Source organism: Phoxinus phoxinus, assembly GCF_949152265.1.
Source record: "Phoxinus phoxinus genome assembly, chromosome: 14".
Taxonomy (NCBI): domain Eukaryota; kingdom Metazoa; phylum Chordata; class Actinopteri; order Cypriniformes; family Leuciscidae; genus Phoxinus; species Phoxinus phoxinus.
This window is the reverse complement of record NC_136889.1, coordinates 1156765-1176088: the sequence shown is the minus strand read 5'-3', so window position 1 is coordinate 1176088 and position 19324 is coordinate 1156765. Positions and strand designations below refer to the sequence as shown.

Genomic DNA, 19324 nt, shown 5'->3' with positions numbered 1-19324 from the left:
TAAAATAAAGACCTAAATGTGTATTTTGGACTTTTTTTCACCGCAGGTCTGAAAGAAGACATGTTATTGAAGACAAATAGCCCAAAATCTCAAAATTGACCAGTGAAAAAAAAAAACGTGTTTGCCTGCCGTGTCTCGCCTTAAGGTAGTATCAGCTGAATAAGTGAGTGATGAAAAATTCTGTCTACTGTTGCTAAACTGCGGGACGTGCTTGATATTAAACACTGTTATTGCCGCGAAAGAGACGCATGACGGGCGGAATGAGCATAAGCGTAGTTAGTATATAGAGCTGTGCCGGTAAACTTGACAATCGCACCAAAACACATTTTTTTGTACGTGAATGCAGTTCCACATTCATATTATGACAGGAGTGAAGCATAAAAGCTTTATTTACAAAATATAAAAATGAGCAATTTATCAAAATATGCATTTCTTTCTTGAAAGGAGATGTGGGTGAATATATGAACTATTTCTTTGGTAAACTTTCCTTAAAGGACAAGTTCGGTATTTTACACTTAAAGCCCTGTTTACAGATCGTATCTGATGAAATAGAACGGTTAAGATTAAACTTTGGACACATGCTCCTGTCCCGAGAATTTTAGGTTTATTTAGCTTTCCCCCCCCCCCCACCCCCCCAATGGTTGTCTATGTGCACTGGCAGATTCCTTCCTAAAACACATTAAACTTTCGTTTACAAAGACGTGAAACTCACCGAGTGGTCAGGGGTGTTCACTGATATGATCCCAAAAAAAATCGCTGAAAAAGATGCTTTCCAACAGGTTTTATCGTAGTGTTTGTCCAACTCCATTGACTTGTATTGAATGTGCTGTGTGAGGTACGGTATTCCTCCGCCGCTTCTTCTTCTGCTTCTTCTGCGTATTCAATGAAATGCCAGCGGTTTGCTTGCAATTGGCAAAGGTGCATTATCGCCACCAACTGGTGTCTATTATTCAAGCTCTCAACGGAAGAATCTGGGTGTGACGCGTTCGGCAAAATAGGTCCACAAAAGCTAAATAAACCTAAAATTCTTGGGACAGGAGCATGTGTCCAAATTTTAATCTTAACCGTTCTATTTCATCAGATACGATCTGTAAACAGGGCTTTAAGTGTAAAATACCCAACTTGTCCTTTAAAAGAAATGATGAATAATTGCATCCTTAACTACGAAATGTACTATTCAGCGCATCCACCATTTTATAAGCCTGATTTATAAAAGTCAAACACGATTAAATGAGTTTGATCCATGACAGAATCCTCTTACCTGCTGATGAAGAGGAGGGCAAATAAAGAGCAGAAGGAGGTCATGGTGAGCGAGTGAGAGGTTCAGTCCGCTGGAGTCGATCTGAGGAGGAACAGAAGCAGGACAATGATCAGCACACCGGGTCAAAGGACACGCTTCGACTCGCTCAGCAGAACGACTGTAAAAGAGTCTGTTGAACTGTTGAAGCGCTGGCTCTTTTGACAGTCAGTCAGTGTAGTATTTTCTGGACTATAAGTCGGATACTATAAAAAGTATATTTTTTTCAGGTGCGACTTATATATCAAAATTAATTCATACTGACTGAGATGAACCAAGAGAAAACATTACCGTCTACAGCCGCGAGAGGGCGCTCTAGTTAGCGGAGTTGTTCAGAAGTGACACCGAGGAAGAACTCAATGTATTGAGAGATCATCGCCACCCAGTGGTGAACCATTGAAATTTCGAAGTGTTTCGAAACAGTTATGACGTAATGAAGCCTCTTTTACTGAAATCACGTGACTCTGGCTGTTTGATAAGTCGGATACTATAAAAAGTATATTTTTTTCAGGTGCGACTTATATATCAAAATTAATTCATACTGACTAGGGGTGGGGAAAAAAATCGATTCTTAGATGCATCGCGATGCGGACGTGGACGATTCCGGACGAAAAAAACGATTTTTTTTTTTTTTTTTTAAATCGATAATAACGTAATATTGACGGAACGCAAAAGACGGAACTCTGAAGCGTGGAAACAATATTGTCAAAGCTTCCACCCGGCTCGGAAAGGGCAAAGCGCATTACACAATCAATCGCAACTTTTATTGCCAAGGATTTGCATCCAGTCGTTGAGAACCAGGGCTTTCGCGCTATGTTGCACACTTTGGAGCCGAGATACAACGTCCCATCTCGGAGATATTTTACAGACACAGCGATCCCCACACTCTACAACAAGACCAAAACCGAAGTCATGGAACCACTGAAGAAAGCGGGTAGGATAGCTGTAACATGTGATGCGTGGACATCCGTATTTTATGTTAATAGAGATTCAGAATATGTTGAAGTTTGTTATAATTTGTTATTGTTGTGATTTTTACTGTAGTGAATTTACTGTTGTGAAATGGAAAATCAATAATCGAGAATCGTTAATAATCGAAAATCGACTGTAATCGAATCGGGACTTCAATAATCGTGATCGAATCGAATCGGGAAATCAGACAGATTAACCACCCCTAATACTTGAGATGAACCAAGAGAAAACATTACCGTCTACAGCCGCGAGAGGGCGCTCTAGTTAGCGGAGTTGTTCAGAAGTGACACCGAGGAAGAACTCAATGTATTGAGAGATCATCGCCACCCAGTGGTGAACCATTGAAATTTCGAAGTGTTTCGAAACAGTTATGACGTAATGAAGCCTCTTTTACTGAAATCACGTGACTCTGGCTGTTTGATAAGTCGGATACTATAAAAAGTATATTTTTTTCAGGTGCGACTTATATATCAAAATTAATTCATACTGACTAGGGGTGGGGAAAAAAATCGATTCTTAGATGCATCGCGATGCGGACGTGGACGATTCCGGACGAAAAAAACGATTTTTTTTTTTTTTTTGAAATCGATAATAACGTAATATTGACGGAACGCAAAAGACGGAACTCTGAAGCGTGGAAACAATATTGTCAAAGCTTCCACCCGGCTCGGAAAGGGCAAAGCGCATTACACAATCAATCGCAACTTTTATTGCCAAGGATTTGCGTCCAGTCGTTGAGAACCAGGGCTTTCGCGCTATGTTGCACACTTTGGAGCCGAGATACAACGTCCCATCTCGGAGATATTTTACAGACACAGCGATCCCCACACTCTACAACAAGACCAAAACCGAAGTCATGGAACCACTGAAGAAAGCGGGTAGGATAGCTGTAACGTGATGCGTGGACATCCGTATTTTATGTTAATAGAGATTCAGAATATGTTGAAGTTTGTTATAATTTGTTATTGTTGTGATTTTTACCGTAGTGAATTTACTGTTGTGAAATGGAAAATCAATAATCGAGAATCGTTAATAATCGAAAATCGACTGTAATCGAATCGGGACTTCAATAATCGTGATCGAATCGAATCGGGAAATCAGACAGATTAACCACCCCTAATACTTGAGATGAACCAAGAGAAAACATTACCGTCTACAGCCGCGAGAGGGCGCTCTAGTTAGCGGAGTTGTTCAGAAGTGACACCGAGGAAGAACTCAATGTATTGAGAGATCATCGCCACCCAGTGGTGAACCATTGAAATTTCGAAGTGTTTCGAAACAGTTATGACGTAATGAAGCCACTTTTACTGAAATCACGTGACTCTGGCTGTTTGATACACGCTCCGAACCATTGATTCAGAACAAAAGATTCGTAAAGCTTCATGAAGCAGTGTTTTGAAATTGCCATCACTAACCTGCATCAGCACAACAACTAACAGCTCGCCTGTTGACGGGTACACGAATGCGGGACATTTACTCCTGTCCTCGCCTCTCTTCACTAGTTACCTGTCCATTTTAGGATTAATTTTAAGATTTTGGTGTTTGTTTTTAAATCTCTTAATGGTTTAGCACCTAAATATCTTTCTGAACTGATCATGCTGTATGCTCCGCTAAGAGCACTTAAGTCTGCTGAGCATTAGCTTTTAGTTGTCCCACGGGTAAAGTTGAAGAGCAGGGGTGACTGAGCATTTGCCCTGAAGCTCTGGAACAGTTTGCCCCTCTACGTTAGACAGGCTCAAACACTTTGGGCCCTATTTTAATGCTCTGAAACGCAAGTATCAAACGCGTAACGCAAGTAACTTTGTGGGCGGATCCCGGGCGCAAATCTAAAATGTGTTGCTCTGAAGTCGCTTCATTACTCATAGGTGTGGTTTGGGCGTAACGTGAAATAAACCAATCAGAGCGTCCTCTCACATTCCCTTTAAGAGCCGGCGCGCTTGTTCCACGGCGGATTGCTATTATAACGGCGGATTGCTATTATAACGGCGGATTGCTATTATAACGGCGGATCGCTATTATAACGGCGGATTGCTATTATAACGGCGGATTGCTATTATAACGGTGGATTGCTATTATAACGGCGGATTGCTATTATAACGGCGGATCGCTATTATAACGGCGGATTGCTATTATAACGGCGGATTGCTATTATAACGGCGGATCGCTATTATAACGGCAGATTGCTATTATAACGGCGGATCGCTATTATAACGGTGGATTGCTATTATAACGGCGGATTGCTATTATAACGGCGGATCGCTATTATAACGGCGGATTGCTATTATAACGGCGGATTGCTATTATAACGGCGGATCGCTATTATAACGGCAGATTGCTATTATAACGGCGGATCGCTATTATAACGGTGGATTGCTATTATAACGGCGGATTGCTATTATAACGGCGGATCGCTATTATAACGGCGGATCGCTATTATAACGGCGGATTGCTATTATAACGGCGGATCGCTATTATAGCGGCGGATTGCTATTATAACGGCGGATCGCTATTATAACGGCGGATTGCTATTATAACGGCGGATTGCTATTATAACGGCGGATCGCTATTATAACGGCGGATCGCTATTATAACGGCGGATTGCTATTATAACGGCGGATCGCTATTATAACGGCGGATCGCTATTATAACGGCGGATTGCTATTATAGCGGCGGATTGCTATTATAACGGCGGATTGCTATTATAACGGCGGATCGCTATTATAGCGGCGGATTGCTATTATAACGGCGGATTGCTATTATAACGGCGGATCGCTATTATAACGGCGGATTGCTATTATAACGGCGGATTGCTATTATAACGGCGGATCGCTATTATAACGGCGGATCGCTATTATAACGGCGGATCGCTATTATAACGGCGGATCGCTATTATAACGGCGGATCGCTATTATAACGGCGGTTTGCTATTATAACGGCGGATCGCTATTATAACGGCGGATCGCTATTATAACGGCGGATTGCTATTATAACGGCGGATCGCTATTATAACGGCGGATCGCTATTATAACGGCGGATTGCTATTATAACGGCGGATCGCTATTATAACGGCGGATTGCTATTATAACGGCGGATCGCTATTATAACGGCGGATCGCTATTATAACGGCGGATTGCTATTATAACGGCGGATCGCTATTATAACGGCGGATCGCTATTATAACGGCGGATTGCTATTATAGCGGCGGATTGCTATTATAACGGCGGATTGCTATTATAGCGGCGGATTGCTATTATAACGGCGGATTGCTATTATAACGGCGGATCGCTATTATAACGGCGGATCGCTATTATAACGGCGGATTGCTATTATAGCGGCGGATTGCTATTATAACGGCGGATCGCTATTATAGCGGCGGATTGCTATTATAACGGCGGATTGCTATTATAACGGCGGATCGCTATTATAACGGCGGATTGCTATTATAACGGCGGATTGCTATTATAACGGCGGATCGCTATTATAACGGCGGATCGCTATTATAACGGCGGATTGCTATTATAGCGGCGGATTGCTATTATAACGGCGGATTGCTATTATAACGGCGGATCGCTATTATAGCGGCGGATTGCTATTATAACGGCGGATCGCTATTATAACGGCGGATTGCTATTATAACGGCGGATCGCTATTATAACGGCGGATCGCTATTATAACGGCGGATTGCTATTATAACGGCGGATTGCTATTATAACGGCGGATTGCTATTATAACGGCGGATCGCTATTATAACGGCGGATCGCTATTATAACGGCGGATCGCTATTATAGCGGCGGATTGCTATTATAACGGTGGATTGCTATTATAACGGCGGATTGCTATTATAACGGCGGATTGCTATTATAACGGCGGATTGCTATTATAACGGCGGATTGCTATTATAACGGCGGATCGCTATTATAACGGCGGATTGCTATTATAACGGCGGGTTTGCTATTATAACGGCGGGTTTGCCGGCGCACGCCAGGAGCGGTTCACAGCCGAGGAGACCGACGTTCTCGTCAGGGCCGTGAAAACACAGAGAAGTGACATTGTATGAGGATGATGGAGAAACACACACACATTAGCTTCGGTTAAACAGGCGTATAATAATTTGGGTAAATGTGTAATCTAGATTTATGCCGATTTTTTCACATCTTCACGGACACAACAATGATTTCCCTCGTGTGTTCATATTTTTCCTTGTAATAATGTATGATTTGCAAAAATGAAAACGGCTGCGTCTGTTTAGATGAGAGAATCAAAGTGTGTGTGTTGTTCACACGCTACATAATGGCCAAGCACGCGCCCTTAAAATAGCATCTGACTAACGCGCGGCGCCGCTGTCTTTAGACTGGGTTTCTCCTGGTCAGTGGCGGAGTTGTTTTCTGGAACTGCAGAATATCACCAGGGAACGTTTGCGCCAGAACACGCTCCTCTATTCACTAAACCGCCCCCCCGAGCGCAAGTTCATTCCCTAATTTACCGACGTGCGTCTGTGGAGGGAAGAGTCAAAAAATACTATGGAAGTCAATCAACTGTTTGGTTACCAACATTCTTCGTTTGTGCTCAGCAGAAGAAAGATTGGAACAGCATGAGGATGAGTAAATGATGACAATAAAATTTTGTGTGTGAACTGTCCCTTTAAGCCACGGATAGAACAATTGCCTGAAGAACCAGTGAAACCGACTCAAACAAACTGTGTTGTCACCAAACTTCCTCTCCCAGTGGGCATCACAGATGGCACAAACCATCTTCTTCAGAGCAATACTCTCTGTTTGAGGGAAACTACTTGGTCTTGAGAGCAGACAGGCGTATAATTCACCCTTTAGGCGAGTGAAATCTGCTATAAAGCACTGTAGAGTTCAACAGACCTTTCAAACACCAGCCTAACAAGCCAGCAGCGGATACAAACAGAAGGTGTTCCCAATCAAGCGGAAGCCATTTCCCAGAAACACAGCTCCAGCACTCGTTACACGTTATGTAATTAATAGAAATCGTAATTCTAGCTTTTGCAAAACTGATGCCTTACACCGTGTCCTAACTACACGCACCGCGACACGCGATAAAAGGCGTCTTCTCCATGTTAATCAGAGTTGTTGTGCTAACCAGCCGCGACGGCGACACGCGACGATTCTGTTTTAGAAACGGTTTCTATTTTTCTGTGACGTCGCGCTGGAACAACAAACACAAAGTGTGGCAATGCTAATCTCAGGCACTGTTTATGTGCTTTATTTAATGTTAAAAGCGTGTCATGTGACTGTGAATATCATTTAGTGCTCCAGCTTTGTAGCTGTAAAGGCAACACTGGAGAATTCACCTCAGATCTTGAAATTAAACAAATGGAAACAAGAACGTTCAAACTGAACAAACAACAGTATTCTTAGTAACTCAGTAGCCTATGTATTTGAATAATGTTTAAATGGTGTAATATTTGTGAATTTGATTATGTACTTATCCATTTTCTTGCGAGTGCCGTCAGGATTACTCTCTGGTGCCGTACACTCGCCGCGAGACTCCACCCACACGCTGTTCTGATTGGCTGTGCACTCACAGCGAGACTCCGCCCACACGCTGTTCTGATTGGCTGTGCACTCACAGCGAGACTCCGCCCACACGCTGTTCTGATTGGCTATGCACTTGCAGCGAGACTCCGCCCACACGCTGTTCTGATTGGCTATGCACTTGCAGCGAGACTCCGCACACACGCTGTTCTGATTGGCTGTGCACTCGCCGCGAGACTCCGCCCACATGCTGTTCTGATTGGCTGAGCACTCGCCGCGAGACTCCACCCACACTCTGTTCTGATTGGCTGTGCACTCGCCGCGAGACTCTGCCCACACGCTGTTCTGATTGGCTGTGCACTCGCCGCGAGACTCTGCCCACACGCTGTTCTGATTGGCTGAGCACTCGCCGCGAGACTCCGCCCACACTCTGTTCTGATTGGCTGAGCACTCACCACGAGACTCCGCCCACACTCTGTTCTGATTGGCTGTGCACTCAGCGCGAGACTCCACCCACACGCTGTTCTAATTGGCTGTGGGCTTTAATTGATTTTTACGCACCTCACAGTCGCGTCGTGTCTACTGTGGACAGACAAATTATGTGCCGCTGGAATCTTATCGCATCGCGTCTGGTTAGGACACGGTGTAACTTTGGAGTCGCTTTCTCTTTACTTTTTTTCTCCAAATGCACCTCGCTGGGAGGATGAAAGCACAAGAAACGTCTTTAGAGATATCAAACATCCAGATGGTTCATCCAGAAGGGTCTGACTCTTGCCATTTTTCAACTAGGGAAGCAAAATGCAAGCTTACGACATACTGAGCGTGCATGAGAAATCTGCTAAATAAAGATATGCTATAATATGAATAAAGAATACAGCATTAATGCACACTTTTGCCACTCATTGGCACAGGAATAAATACCACAGAGTGAAAGTATGAAACTTATTTAACTGTTTGGAATGAAACAATTAACTATTTTAAACATGGAAACGCCAACAATTCTATTATATCAGCATAACAGGTGCAAGAAAAAATGCAATATGTATTATAATCCATAACTACAAAGAACTGAATCCACACCTCTAACTCTCTCACGGATCAAATCAACAAACGCTTTCAGGAATCACTGAAGCTTAACAGTGTAAACCTGCAATAAGCGCATCAAATTCACAACACAAATCTGAAGCCGAAATAAATAATACATAAGTTGGCATATTTTGCATATCAGTTCCAATTATTTGTAAGAATGCTATATAGAAGCTTTTAAAATTCAGGAAACGGGAAAGTGTGAATCCAAGAGGAAATAATTAAATGCCTGAAAATGTTATATTACATTGTGTGTCAATTATAGACTTGGTGCTGGAAACCCAATGCACGAGACACCAGAATAACAATATTCATGATTTTGAAGAAGTATTTTAGATAAATAAATAAAAATTACGATTATTTTGACGATTGATCGAGTCATCATCGGATATTTCTTGTGGTAATAAAAATAGACCTAAGCAAACAACAGTGTTGGGTGTAACGCGTTACAAAGTAACGCGTTACTGTAATAATATTACTTTTTTCAGTAACTAGTAGTGTAAGGCATTACTCGTCTGAAAATGGTAATATTATTACAGTTTTCCCGAGCTAGTTACTTGCGTTACATTTGCCAGTAGCACCATCACACACAAGGCACACAACACAGAGAACAGAAGGGAAGGGGAGGAGGGCGTGAATGGAACAGTGATTGGTCTGGGTTTGGCACGAGGTATCATTTACCATCACCGATTGGTCGACACCCGGCAGCCAGCCGCAGAGCGGCACCCTCAAAGACAGATGGGGGAAAATGAAAGCGTCAACAACGGCAAGCTCTTTTCAGAGGAAGGTTCCCAGCAACAGAAAGCTAGTTTCGACGGGTGGAGATTCAGTAATTATCTTGAATATGTTCAACGGAAGGAAAATAACTTGACGGTGAAGTGCACACTCTGCCCGGGGAGAAAGCTGCTCTCCACCGCTTCCGACAGCACGAACACATCAAGCTCGTTGCGAAGCGACAGAGTGACATGAACGAGCAGCCCCACAAGCAGCAAAAAGTTTGGACTTGTTATCCCATACGGAAATGTAATATACAGTATGTACATATATGAAATATATCCACATATATAAAATATATACCATATATATGCCCATATATAAAACCTATTAGAAAATAGAACAATTGACATATAAAACCAGCCCATATATGTATGTATAATAGTGTTTTTTTACATACATGTCACATATATATATATAATTATCAGTTTTCAAATAGAACTTGTGTAGTATTTGTTTTGTTTTTATGAGCTGGTCAAGAAGAGGTAAAATAATAATAAATAATACATTTTATTTATAAAAGATTCGAAAATGAAATGTAGATATGTAGACTTGATCTGTAGACTTGAAATAAATAGTTAAATAGTAAATAGTTTGGCATATATAATAATAATTTAACATTTCCGTATGGGATAAATTGACAATCAAATTTATTGACTGTTTGCACCAGACGGTGTTTGTTAAACATTGAGGAAATTAATACTTGTTTTTTGTACTTGATTGATTGCACAGGTACAGTTGTTTGTAGTTATTTGTGCTAGACAGTGCCAGTCTGTTGTTGGCGTAATAAAGACCCTTAAGAACACTCCTCCTTTGTATGTTCTCCCTCCATCTGATGCGTCTCAGGCAATTATAGAGTAATTAATAAAAAAAATGTAACTAGTAATATAACTAGTAATATAACTAGTTACTTTCTCCAGGGAGTAATAAAGTAAAGTAAGGCATTACTATTTTTGAGAGTAATATGTAATATATTACTTTTTTGAGTAACTAGCCCCAACACTGGCAAACAATAGCCTTTAAAATGACTTAAATACATATATAATGACAATGAGGCAATAATATTTGGTTCAAATAAAGTATCAAAAGCAAGTAATCTTATGTTTTTTATAGAACAACACTGTTACAATACATAATATAATATAAATAATTAACTGATGTGCATTATGTATTATAACAGACACCTGCAGAGGGCGCCAACGACCTGGTGTTGTTACACTTTACAGCAGATCAAATCCTTGTTTAATATTTTGATTGGCCAAATGACATTTAATTCAAATTTCCACTTAATTTTTAATATTTGGCCACTTTTTTTGTCTGATAGAAATGCTAGCCGCCGTAATTTCTTGAACAGAAACATGTCGTGATGAACAGTTTGCATATTTAGAAACATATTGATGTATTCTCTCGTGCTTGTGTGGTTTATAAATTATTATGCTTACAAATCTGATGAAATGGCACACATTGCTTTCCCAGATGAACACGCATGTAAATGATAATGTGGATCAGCACTGTGAGCGGAGCCGCTGAGACACACGTAACTTGCACGCATGTAAATAATTAAAGCGCATTAAGCGCATTAAACGTGCAGGGCATATATTTATTTAATTGAATTGCAGCCTTTGTGAATTCACAATAGCCCTATGCTATAGTATGTTTTTGTACGTCCTTTTGTGGTGAAAATCCAGCTTTTAATGTTGTTTGTGTCTATGTGGTGTTATTAATCTGCTTTAACACACACCATGTGTAAGTTCATAAGTGGACAGCATTGCTGAGTATTTTCTGCTTAAAACTGCAGTGAACCAAAGACAGTCTCAAAAACACGGTTTGAAATCGCTGGTGTTTCTGACGTCACACACTACCTTGTAACCAATCAGATCAACGTGTGATCGTCAACCAGTGGATCTCTGAGTGAGTGAGTGAGTGGAGGCGGGGCTCATTTGCATATTCATAGAACAACGCATACTAAATAAGGCAAGGGTGTCGAGTTACATTCAAGATATTTTAAGGCATGGAGACATTTTTTTGCCAGGAAAATATGCTTATGTCATTTTGGTGATCAAAGATGAGTTTTATAGGATAAAATTATTGACTTCTACAGGGGGACCTTAAATGATTTTAATACATCGTGCAGCCTTAGAAAACGGTCTAATAATGCGGTTCATGGATTCTAGTCTACTTACGGTATTTTGCTGGTTACTCGACACGGGTAAATTGCAATCGAGGATGTTCTCTTTTTCAATCGAGTAGCCTACTCAAATTGAATCGAGGAATCATGACAGCCCTAGATCAGTCTCATTAGCACACACACACACACACACACACACACACACACACACACACACACACACACACACACACACTTGGCATCACTCAAGGCAGATGCAGCAGATACTGATGATGAAAGTGACCGTATGTCTCTAGCCAAAAGCTCTATGTTTAGATAGCACAAGAAATCCGGCCATATCTGCGTCCTTGGTCACAATCACTCAGCCGTCGGGTCACACACACACACACACACACACACACACACACACACACACACACACACACACACACACACACACACACACACAGTCATCAGATCCGGGCCGTCCACCGGATCCTCCGGCTCTACAGGAGTTTGCAGCAGATTGTGGCCCGTGCCTAAGGAAATTGAATTGGTGCAAGTGTGACTTTTGAGTGTAAGTTGACATGAAAAGGGCGAGAGGAAAGGGGAAAAGTGTGGGCTTCGGCATCATGTGACCGCTTTATCTAATGTGCTGTCTTACTCTTTTCATCACTTTCGTGTGTTTTTTTATCTTTCTCTCTCTTTGCTTAAAAGAGCAAGTGAATATGACTCACGTAGTCAGGCGAGAAAACCAAGCAAATTTCTCCACGACCTTTGACCCCCACCTGCCTAGCTCATACGCTCAGTCCTAAAACTCTTATCAGACCGTATGCAACATGCAGACTGTGGTATATTTCCATCCAACCAATGTGTGTGAGAAATAGGGATGGGCATTTCAATTGCTGTTCAACATATTTGACAGAACTGACCCAAAATATCTGTAAAAAAATACGAGTAAAATGGGGTCAAAACTGTTTTGTTTATTAAACTCAAGTGTTATTTTAGTATCATTAGATTGTATTTTTATATTTTCTTGTATTTTAGTACTTTTGTTGTGTTTTTGTCATTTTTGTTACATTTTGGTGCTTTTAAATAGGTCAATATCGTTTTTTTTTATTCGGTTTAGTTTATTTTTGTTATTTTATTACTTCAAGTTAAACTAAATGAAAATTAAAAATGTTGAAATAATAAAAGTTTACCTTTTTTTACACAATTTCAGTTAACGTTTATTTTGTTTCAAATAACAAAAATGTTTTCATGGTTTGGTTTTAGTTAACGATAATATCCCTGGCCAAGTGTGAAAGTTAGTTTCACAGAAGAAAGGAAGTCATACAGGTTTGGAACGACATGATTAATGAGCAATTTTTTAATTTTTTAATTAAAAATGTTCTATTGTAAAAAAAAAATTTTTTTTTAATGTTCATTTAAGCATTCCACATGCTAGATGAAACTACAGTCCAATCAATGGAAAACTGACATGGATTCTCTTTGCCAGTAGAAGTGTGGATAGAGATGAGCAGTAATAAATGTTCATATTAAAATATACCATTAATGATCATTATTTTTTGTGTGCCCAAAAAGAGCCTGATCTGCTCATTAAGGACTAGCTATCCAAACTGAGCATCTCTGTGTTTAGATTCACCCTAAATCCTACAAACTCAACACACACATATCTGAAAACACGGCCTGAAGTCTCGTCTGTAAGGACTAGCACATTCTCTAGATGCATGAAAATGAGGATAGAGATGAGCCAATATCAAATATGACAACACCGACTCCAAATCCCATAATGCACCTGTGCCAGGGAGCGCATGAGTTTTAATCAGTCAGAACAAACGAGCCACCTGCTGCTTCATCTAATGAGCGCCCATCTGGCAACAGCAGCGGGACTGCAGGGTCACAATCACCTGGAATGGTTCACAGAATACAAATCACACTAATATGTACTAGGGTTGTGACGATATTGTGTAATGACAATAACCAGAGATATCGTCAAAAGCATCAGCTATATCAAGATTTGGCATTTCGAATTAAAATAGGCTATTAAATAATTATTAGGCGAGGTGATTGATTATTATAATTAAATGAATATTATATAATATTTAGCATAACTGACGCTCTGCGAAGATAATATAAAGGCTTAGATAGATTAGCCTACTTCTCATTGGAAAACTTAAAAATAAAAAATAAAAACGATACCGCCGATACTGAATCGATACCGCGGCAAGAAAACTAAAACAGTAAAAGTAAATGACAGGACTTATTGTTATTGTTTTATAAATTAATTTTATATTAAAGTTATTCAGTCAAGCAGTGGTTGTTTGATTAACATTAATATTAGGCTGCTGTCACTTTAAGACCTGCACGGATCCAATATATTTATATTTATTATTTATTCCAATATATTTTATTTATCTAATATATTTAACACAATAGACACAAATTTGACGCTCTATTCGCAGAATTACACTGTTGACAAAACAATCCACAATCTGAGGCATTATTTCTCAGCTGTCCTCTTTATGAAAATATGGTAATTCCGACCTGACGGGAAAACCTTGATTCAGAAGTTTAGCCGCTTACAACAGTGAAAATCCCAAAGGATATTTCATATCCTTATATTATAAGGTAAGGATATTATATTTCATTTAAGTGAGGACTTATACGCAATGGAGGACGTATGAGAACAAATAATGGATCCGCTGTCACACTCTCTACAAGATTTGTCACTAAAGTTTGCAAAGAGCCCAAAGGTCAAGGCAGAGGAAGATAGAAAACCGAAATCAAGACCCACACCGCTGAAGATCCAGAGAGATTCTTCCACTACTAGGTGAGCAACATGACAACTCTCCCACCGAGCCAGAGATAATGTGATTGATAGCCAATCAAGCCTGTAAGACGGATGGAGTTGGCGCTTTAGGAAGGCCATCAATGATCATAGCCTTTGTCCTTTGGGTGGCATCATTGTTATATTGTTTTTGACCTTCAGTAGGACAGAATCCTGCAGTCGTTCATGACACAACAGCACAACCTCTCGACCCAAATAACACTCAGGGTTTGTGCTCCAGACATGAATGATTCCTCAAATCTTGTGTTGTTGAGTTGAGAAGAGTGTGTTGTTACTTTTCAAAGTGACCGGTCGCATTATTTTCATCTGGTGGACGATACGACGATAAGTAGCAATTGACAGGTGAACATCATAAATCTCATTAATTGCATGGCCTTCACGTGGAGTCAGAAGTGTTTTTATTATGAGCTCTGACCTCAAGAATGACCAAGCAAATTTACAAGTGGGATTAACCATTATTTTAGTGCCATTGATATACTATTAGATTTTGTAACTATTTTGGAATTAATTAATTTGGAACAATCAACCTAATGGTTGACTAACAGTATATAGAGATATATAATTTCCCGCGGGAACACACTCCCTCAGAAGAGCTGCTGAGTGATTGGATTTAATAGAGGAAACTGAGAAAACAAACGATTATCAATTTAAACTAAAGGCTAGACTCGATATAATGTTCCTTACAACTTACCACAGCTCCAGTGATCCATCATGGATATTGACATGCATCAGGAATCGTGTTTCCTGACATTTACATGAGCCTGATTTCCACACCGGCGAAATACATAAAGCAAATTTGCCTGTGAACGCTTTATATAAATACAATATAGGTCTAGATGATCACATGTTATATGTATCATCATATCGTCCAGCCCTAAAACTTCAGTGTTCATTTAAAAACATAAAATTATGCAGAATATATATGATTTTACACTAATTTCAGCATATTGACACAAAATGACTGCAAATCCACCGTTCTCTGCCTGGGATCCAGTTGTTTCTGTGAATCACAGCGATCCATTTGCGTCTGTGTTCTGTAGCTTTCAGCAATCTGTAAAAATATACCTTTCAGATTTTCAGGTTTCTTATCAAATCTATTTATACGGTCAATCGCCAATGAAAACCAATGTTGCCACCAAGTCTTTTTGCCACTCAGTAGGCGGTGACGTCAACGTCACAGACATTGGCTGATGTTAAATGTAATAAAATTGATAGAAAGCTTCCGAATTATTTTTTCAGACTCAGATATGTCATTGAAGGCAGCATTATTAAAGTAAATGGATAATAAACTCTACAGGACGACTAAAACAATAGTTGCACTGAAGTATGAGCAATAGTTGACATGGCAAACACCACTAAATATTAATGTATATTTCACTGCCCTGATTCAGACACTCTCTATATGTTTAGTTTTCGGCTCTACTTCCAGCATCAATATGAGAATTCACTATTTTTTTTGAGCACCTGATCTATATCCTCACATGATGTGACTCTGAAAATCCCAGTTCTGGAATTTTGATGATAAGGTGAGATGATGTTCCCCACAACTCCCTCTCTATCTCTCTAAAAAAAAAAGTCATTTATGTTAATCCTGTTCATTCCCACTCCTACATTTTCTCTGCATGTCATGCTTGACTCAAGAACTGCTGTGGGACCGACATCAGCATATTCAGCCATGTGACTGTAGGCTAATGCTGTAATACTGTAATGCTACTGTATATTACATCTTATCCACAGCTTTAACACATTACTGATACATACAAACCATGCGATTATGAGATATGATCCTTCCATATTTATTTATTTATTTATAAAGAAAAACTGTGACAAAAGCATTATCTGATGACACAAGATTATCTCTGAATATATATATGACTATATACAGGGCAATTATAATATGAAATGCACTAAAAGATAGTACTGCAAGACAACCAATCACATTATCCAAATCTTCAACTGCATAACATAAGTAAATTTGCTAATGACTGCCAGCCAAACCACTAATGAATGCCATTTATGTTACACAATGCATATGTGACAGACTTATGTGCATTATATAACATTGAACAACATATGTACAGATTTTTTCACTACATTTATTCAGTCTGAAATAAGGGATAACTGAATACGAATCGCGCGTTTCATGGATCGAACTGATCACGTGCTATCGGAAATTTCGTACTTCCCACTTCTGAAGGGTTTATCGCGTTCAAATTTTGATTTCAGAGGGCACTCATGTCATATTGTTCGACTATGAAACTAGTATTTATGATTATTCCTATAGGAAGTGAAGGCAGCGTTAATTCTTGTAGTTTTATCCAACATATAGGCTCCATTCAAGAAGACACTATGGCCCAATCCCAATTCTACCCCTTTCCCCTTCGTCTACCCCTAACCCTTCGCCTTCCCCTTCCCCTTGACCCTTGAAACAGAGTGGCAAGGCATAGGGGTGAAAATATTCCCCTAAGAAATGGGACACCACTACTACACCGTTACACGTCATTATACGTCGTCGCCTACGTCACAGGAGATGCGCCGATGTTTATCACAAACTTCCAAGATGCACAGGACTTGTTTTCTGTGGTGTTGTATTAACACGTTGGAGGTACAGACCTATGTTTGTCCTATTTATTTATTTACTGTGTTAAACTGTGTGAAATACGACATTGTGTGGCGTTCATGTGCGTTCAACTCATAAATACGATCTTTACGAGATGACTTGAACGCACCAGTAGCTTGTGTGCTTTGTTCGGGGGAGAGGAGATTTTTTTACAAACGTTTCTTTGAAGGAACTGACCATAAATATGAACACAAGATTGAATGTAACATAAAGCAAATCATTATTTGTTGTTAAAATACTTATTAAAGTCAACAATTCTTACATTTATGGTCTAATTTTTTGCTTGGGCAGCCATTTTGCGTCTGTAGCCGGTGTATGCAGTGACACTTCTCATACCCCTTCGTTTGAAGTGTGGTCCCGAAAAATCTTCGTTTGAAGGGCTATCTGGCCCTTCCCCTTAGCCCTCCCCCTCCAACCAAAAGAGAATCGAGACAGCCCTACCCCTTCACGTGCACGAGCAAAACAGAGGGGAAGGGGTAAGTGAAGGGGTAAGGGGTAGAATTGGGATTGGCCCTAGAGTTCACAAAAACATACTCCATAAAGCATCATTCTAATAATTTTTACATTTAACTTAACTTAGTAACATTTAATTAGCTAATTCTAATTAAGAACGTACTAATTTTAGAGCTATTTTTGACCGCGTAAAGACGCACAACCGTCGAGTTCACTGGAAACGTCAGAAATCCAGTCAGCTTTCTCTTACCTGTGGCGCCGTGTGTAAACGGGCATTTCTCAGAAAAATCAGGATGATCTGAGCACCGGGTTCCACGGAGACATTGATCTTCACTTGACATCCAAATAAAAGTAGTTATTGGCAGTACTTTAGTCCGGTTTATGGACGCGCGTTGTAAGCAAACGTCCGTGAAGCTGCGCGCGAGAGCAAATGATTCCCAAGCGCGCGCTCTGACTGGGAGTGATTCGCGCGCAAATCCCGCGCCTCCCGCTTTTCCCCTCAAAAGAGATTCGCTTAGTCAGTGTTTGTTGTGATTGACAACCGTGTCTACTATCAAGGATGACTTTCTAATAGGCTACACAAGAGCGGAGACTGTCTGTGATCAGGTGAGCGATTTATCCAGCCTTCAGTTAACTGTAGAATCCCGTTTGACCCACAATCTTAATTAGGCTATGTTTTTTAATGGCATAAAAAGTAGAAATTATGAAATACTAAGTCATATTTATGACATGAAATGTTGAAATTATGAGATAAAATCGAATTGAGGAGGACACAATACAACATCATAATCATGAGATTTAAAAAAATGAAATTATGATTTTCTAGGCCTGTCATATTAGTTTGTCATAATTTCTACATTTTAATGTAATTTGTCTTAATTTCGACATTTCTCATAATCTCTTGACTTAGTATGTCATAGTTATGATTGACAGTAGCTTGATTTTTCATCTTGAGTATGTGGCAGAAATGGTCTCTACTTTTGAATTTGAGTGTATATAAACACACACACACTCTCTCTCTCACGCACGCACACACACACACACACTCACTCACACTCTCTCACACTCTCTCACTCACACACACACACACACTCTCACACACACTCACACACACACACACACACACACACACAAGCTTTCATTTCTATCCTTGTGAGGACATTCCATAGGCGTAATGGTTTTTATACTGTACAAACTGTATATTCTATCCCCTTACACTGCCCCTATCCCTAAACCTACCCATCACAGGAGACATTCTGCATTTTTACATTTTCAAAAATATATAATTTAGTATGTTTATTAACCCATTCCCCTCATGGGGACCGCTGGCTGGTCCCCACAATGGAGGTGATCTCAGGTTTTACTATCCTTGTGGAGACATTATGGTTCCCACAATGTAATGTATACCAAGTACACTCGCACACATGCAAACACACACACACACACTCTCTCTCTCTCTCTCTCACACACACACACACACACACACACACACACACACTCTCTCTCTCTCTCTCTCTCTCTCTCTCTCACTCACTCACTCACTCGCACACATGCATTGCAAACACACACACACACACACACACACACTCTCTCTCTCTCTCTCTCACTCACTCGCACACATGCATTGCAAACACACACACACACACACACTCTCTCTCTCTCT

At 40.2% G+C, this 19324-nt stretch overlaps 1 protein-coding gene across 2 annotated transcripts in view; it reads right to left on the bottom strand.

Moving 5' to 3' along the window:
• The window catches only part of LOC307010796 (gamma-aminobutyric acid receptor subunit pi), a 75966-nt gene extending 57795 nt beyond the window's left edge, over positions 1–18171 (bottom strand). For both annotated transcript variants that reach the window (XM_079635783.1, XM_079635784.1), the window contains exons 1-2: positions 17912–18171; positions 1262–1342 (exon numbers count right to left, since the gene is read on the bottom strand). In XM_079635783.1, the coding sequence (XP_079491909.1) occupies positions 1262–1305 (44 nt within the window). In that variant the 5' untranslated portion in view covers positions 1306–1342; positions 17912–18171. The remainder of the gene's footprint in view (positions 1–1261; positions 1343–17911) is intronic.
• Between the last annotated feature and the right edge of the window lie 1153 nt (positions 18172–19324).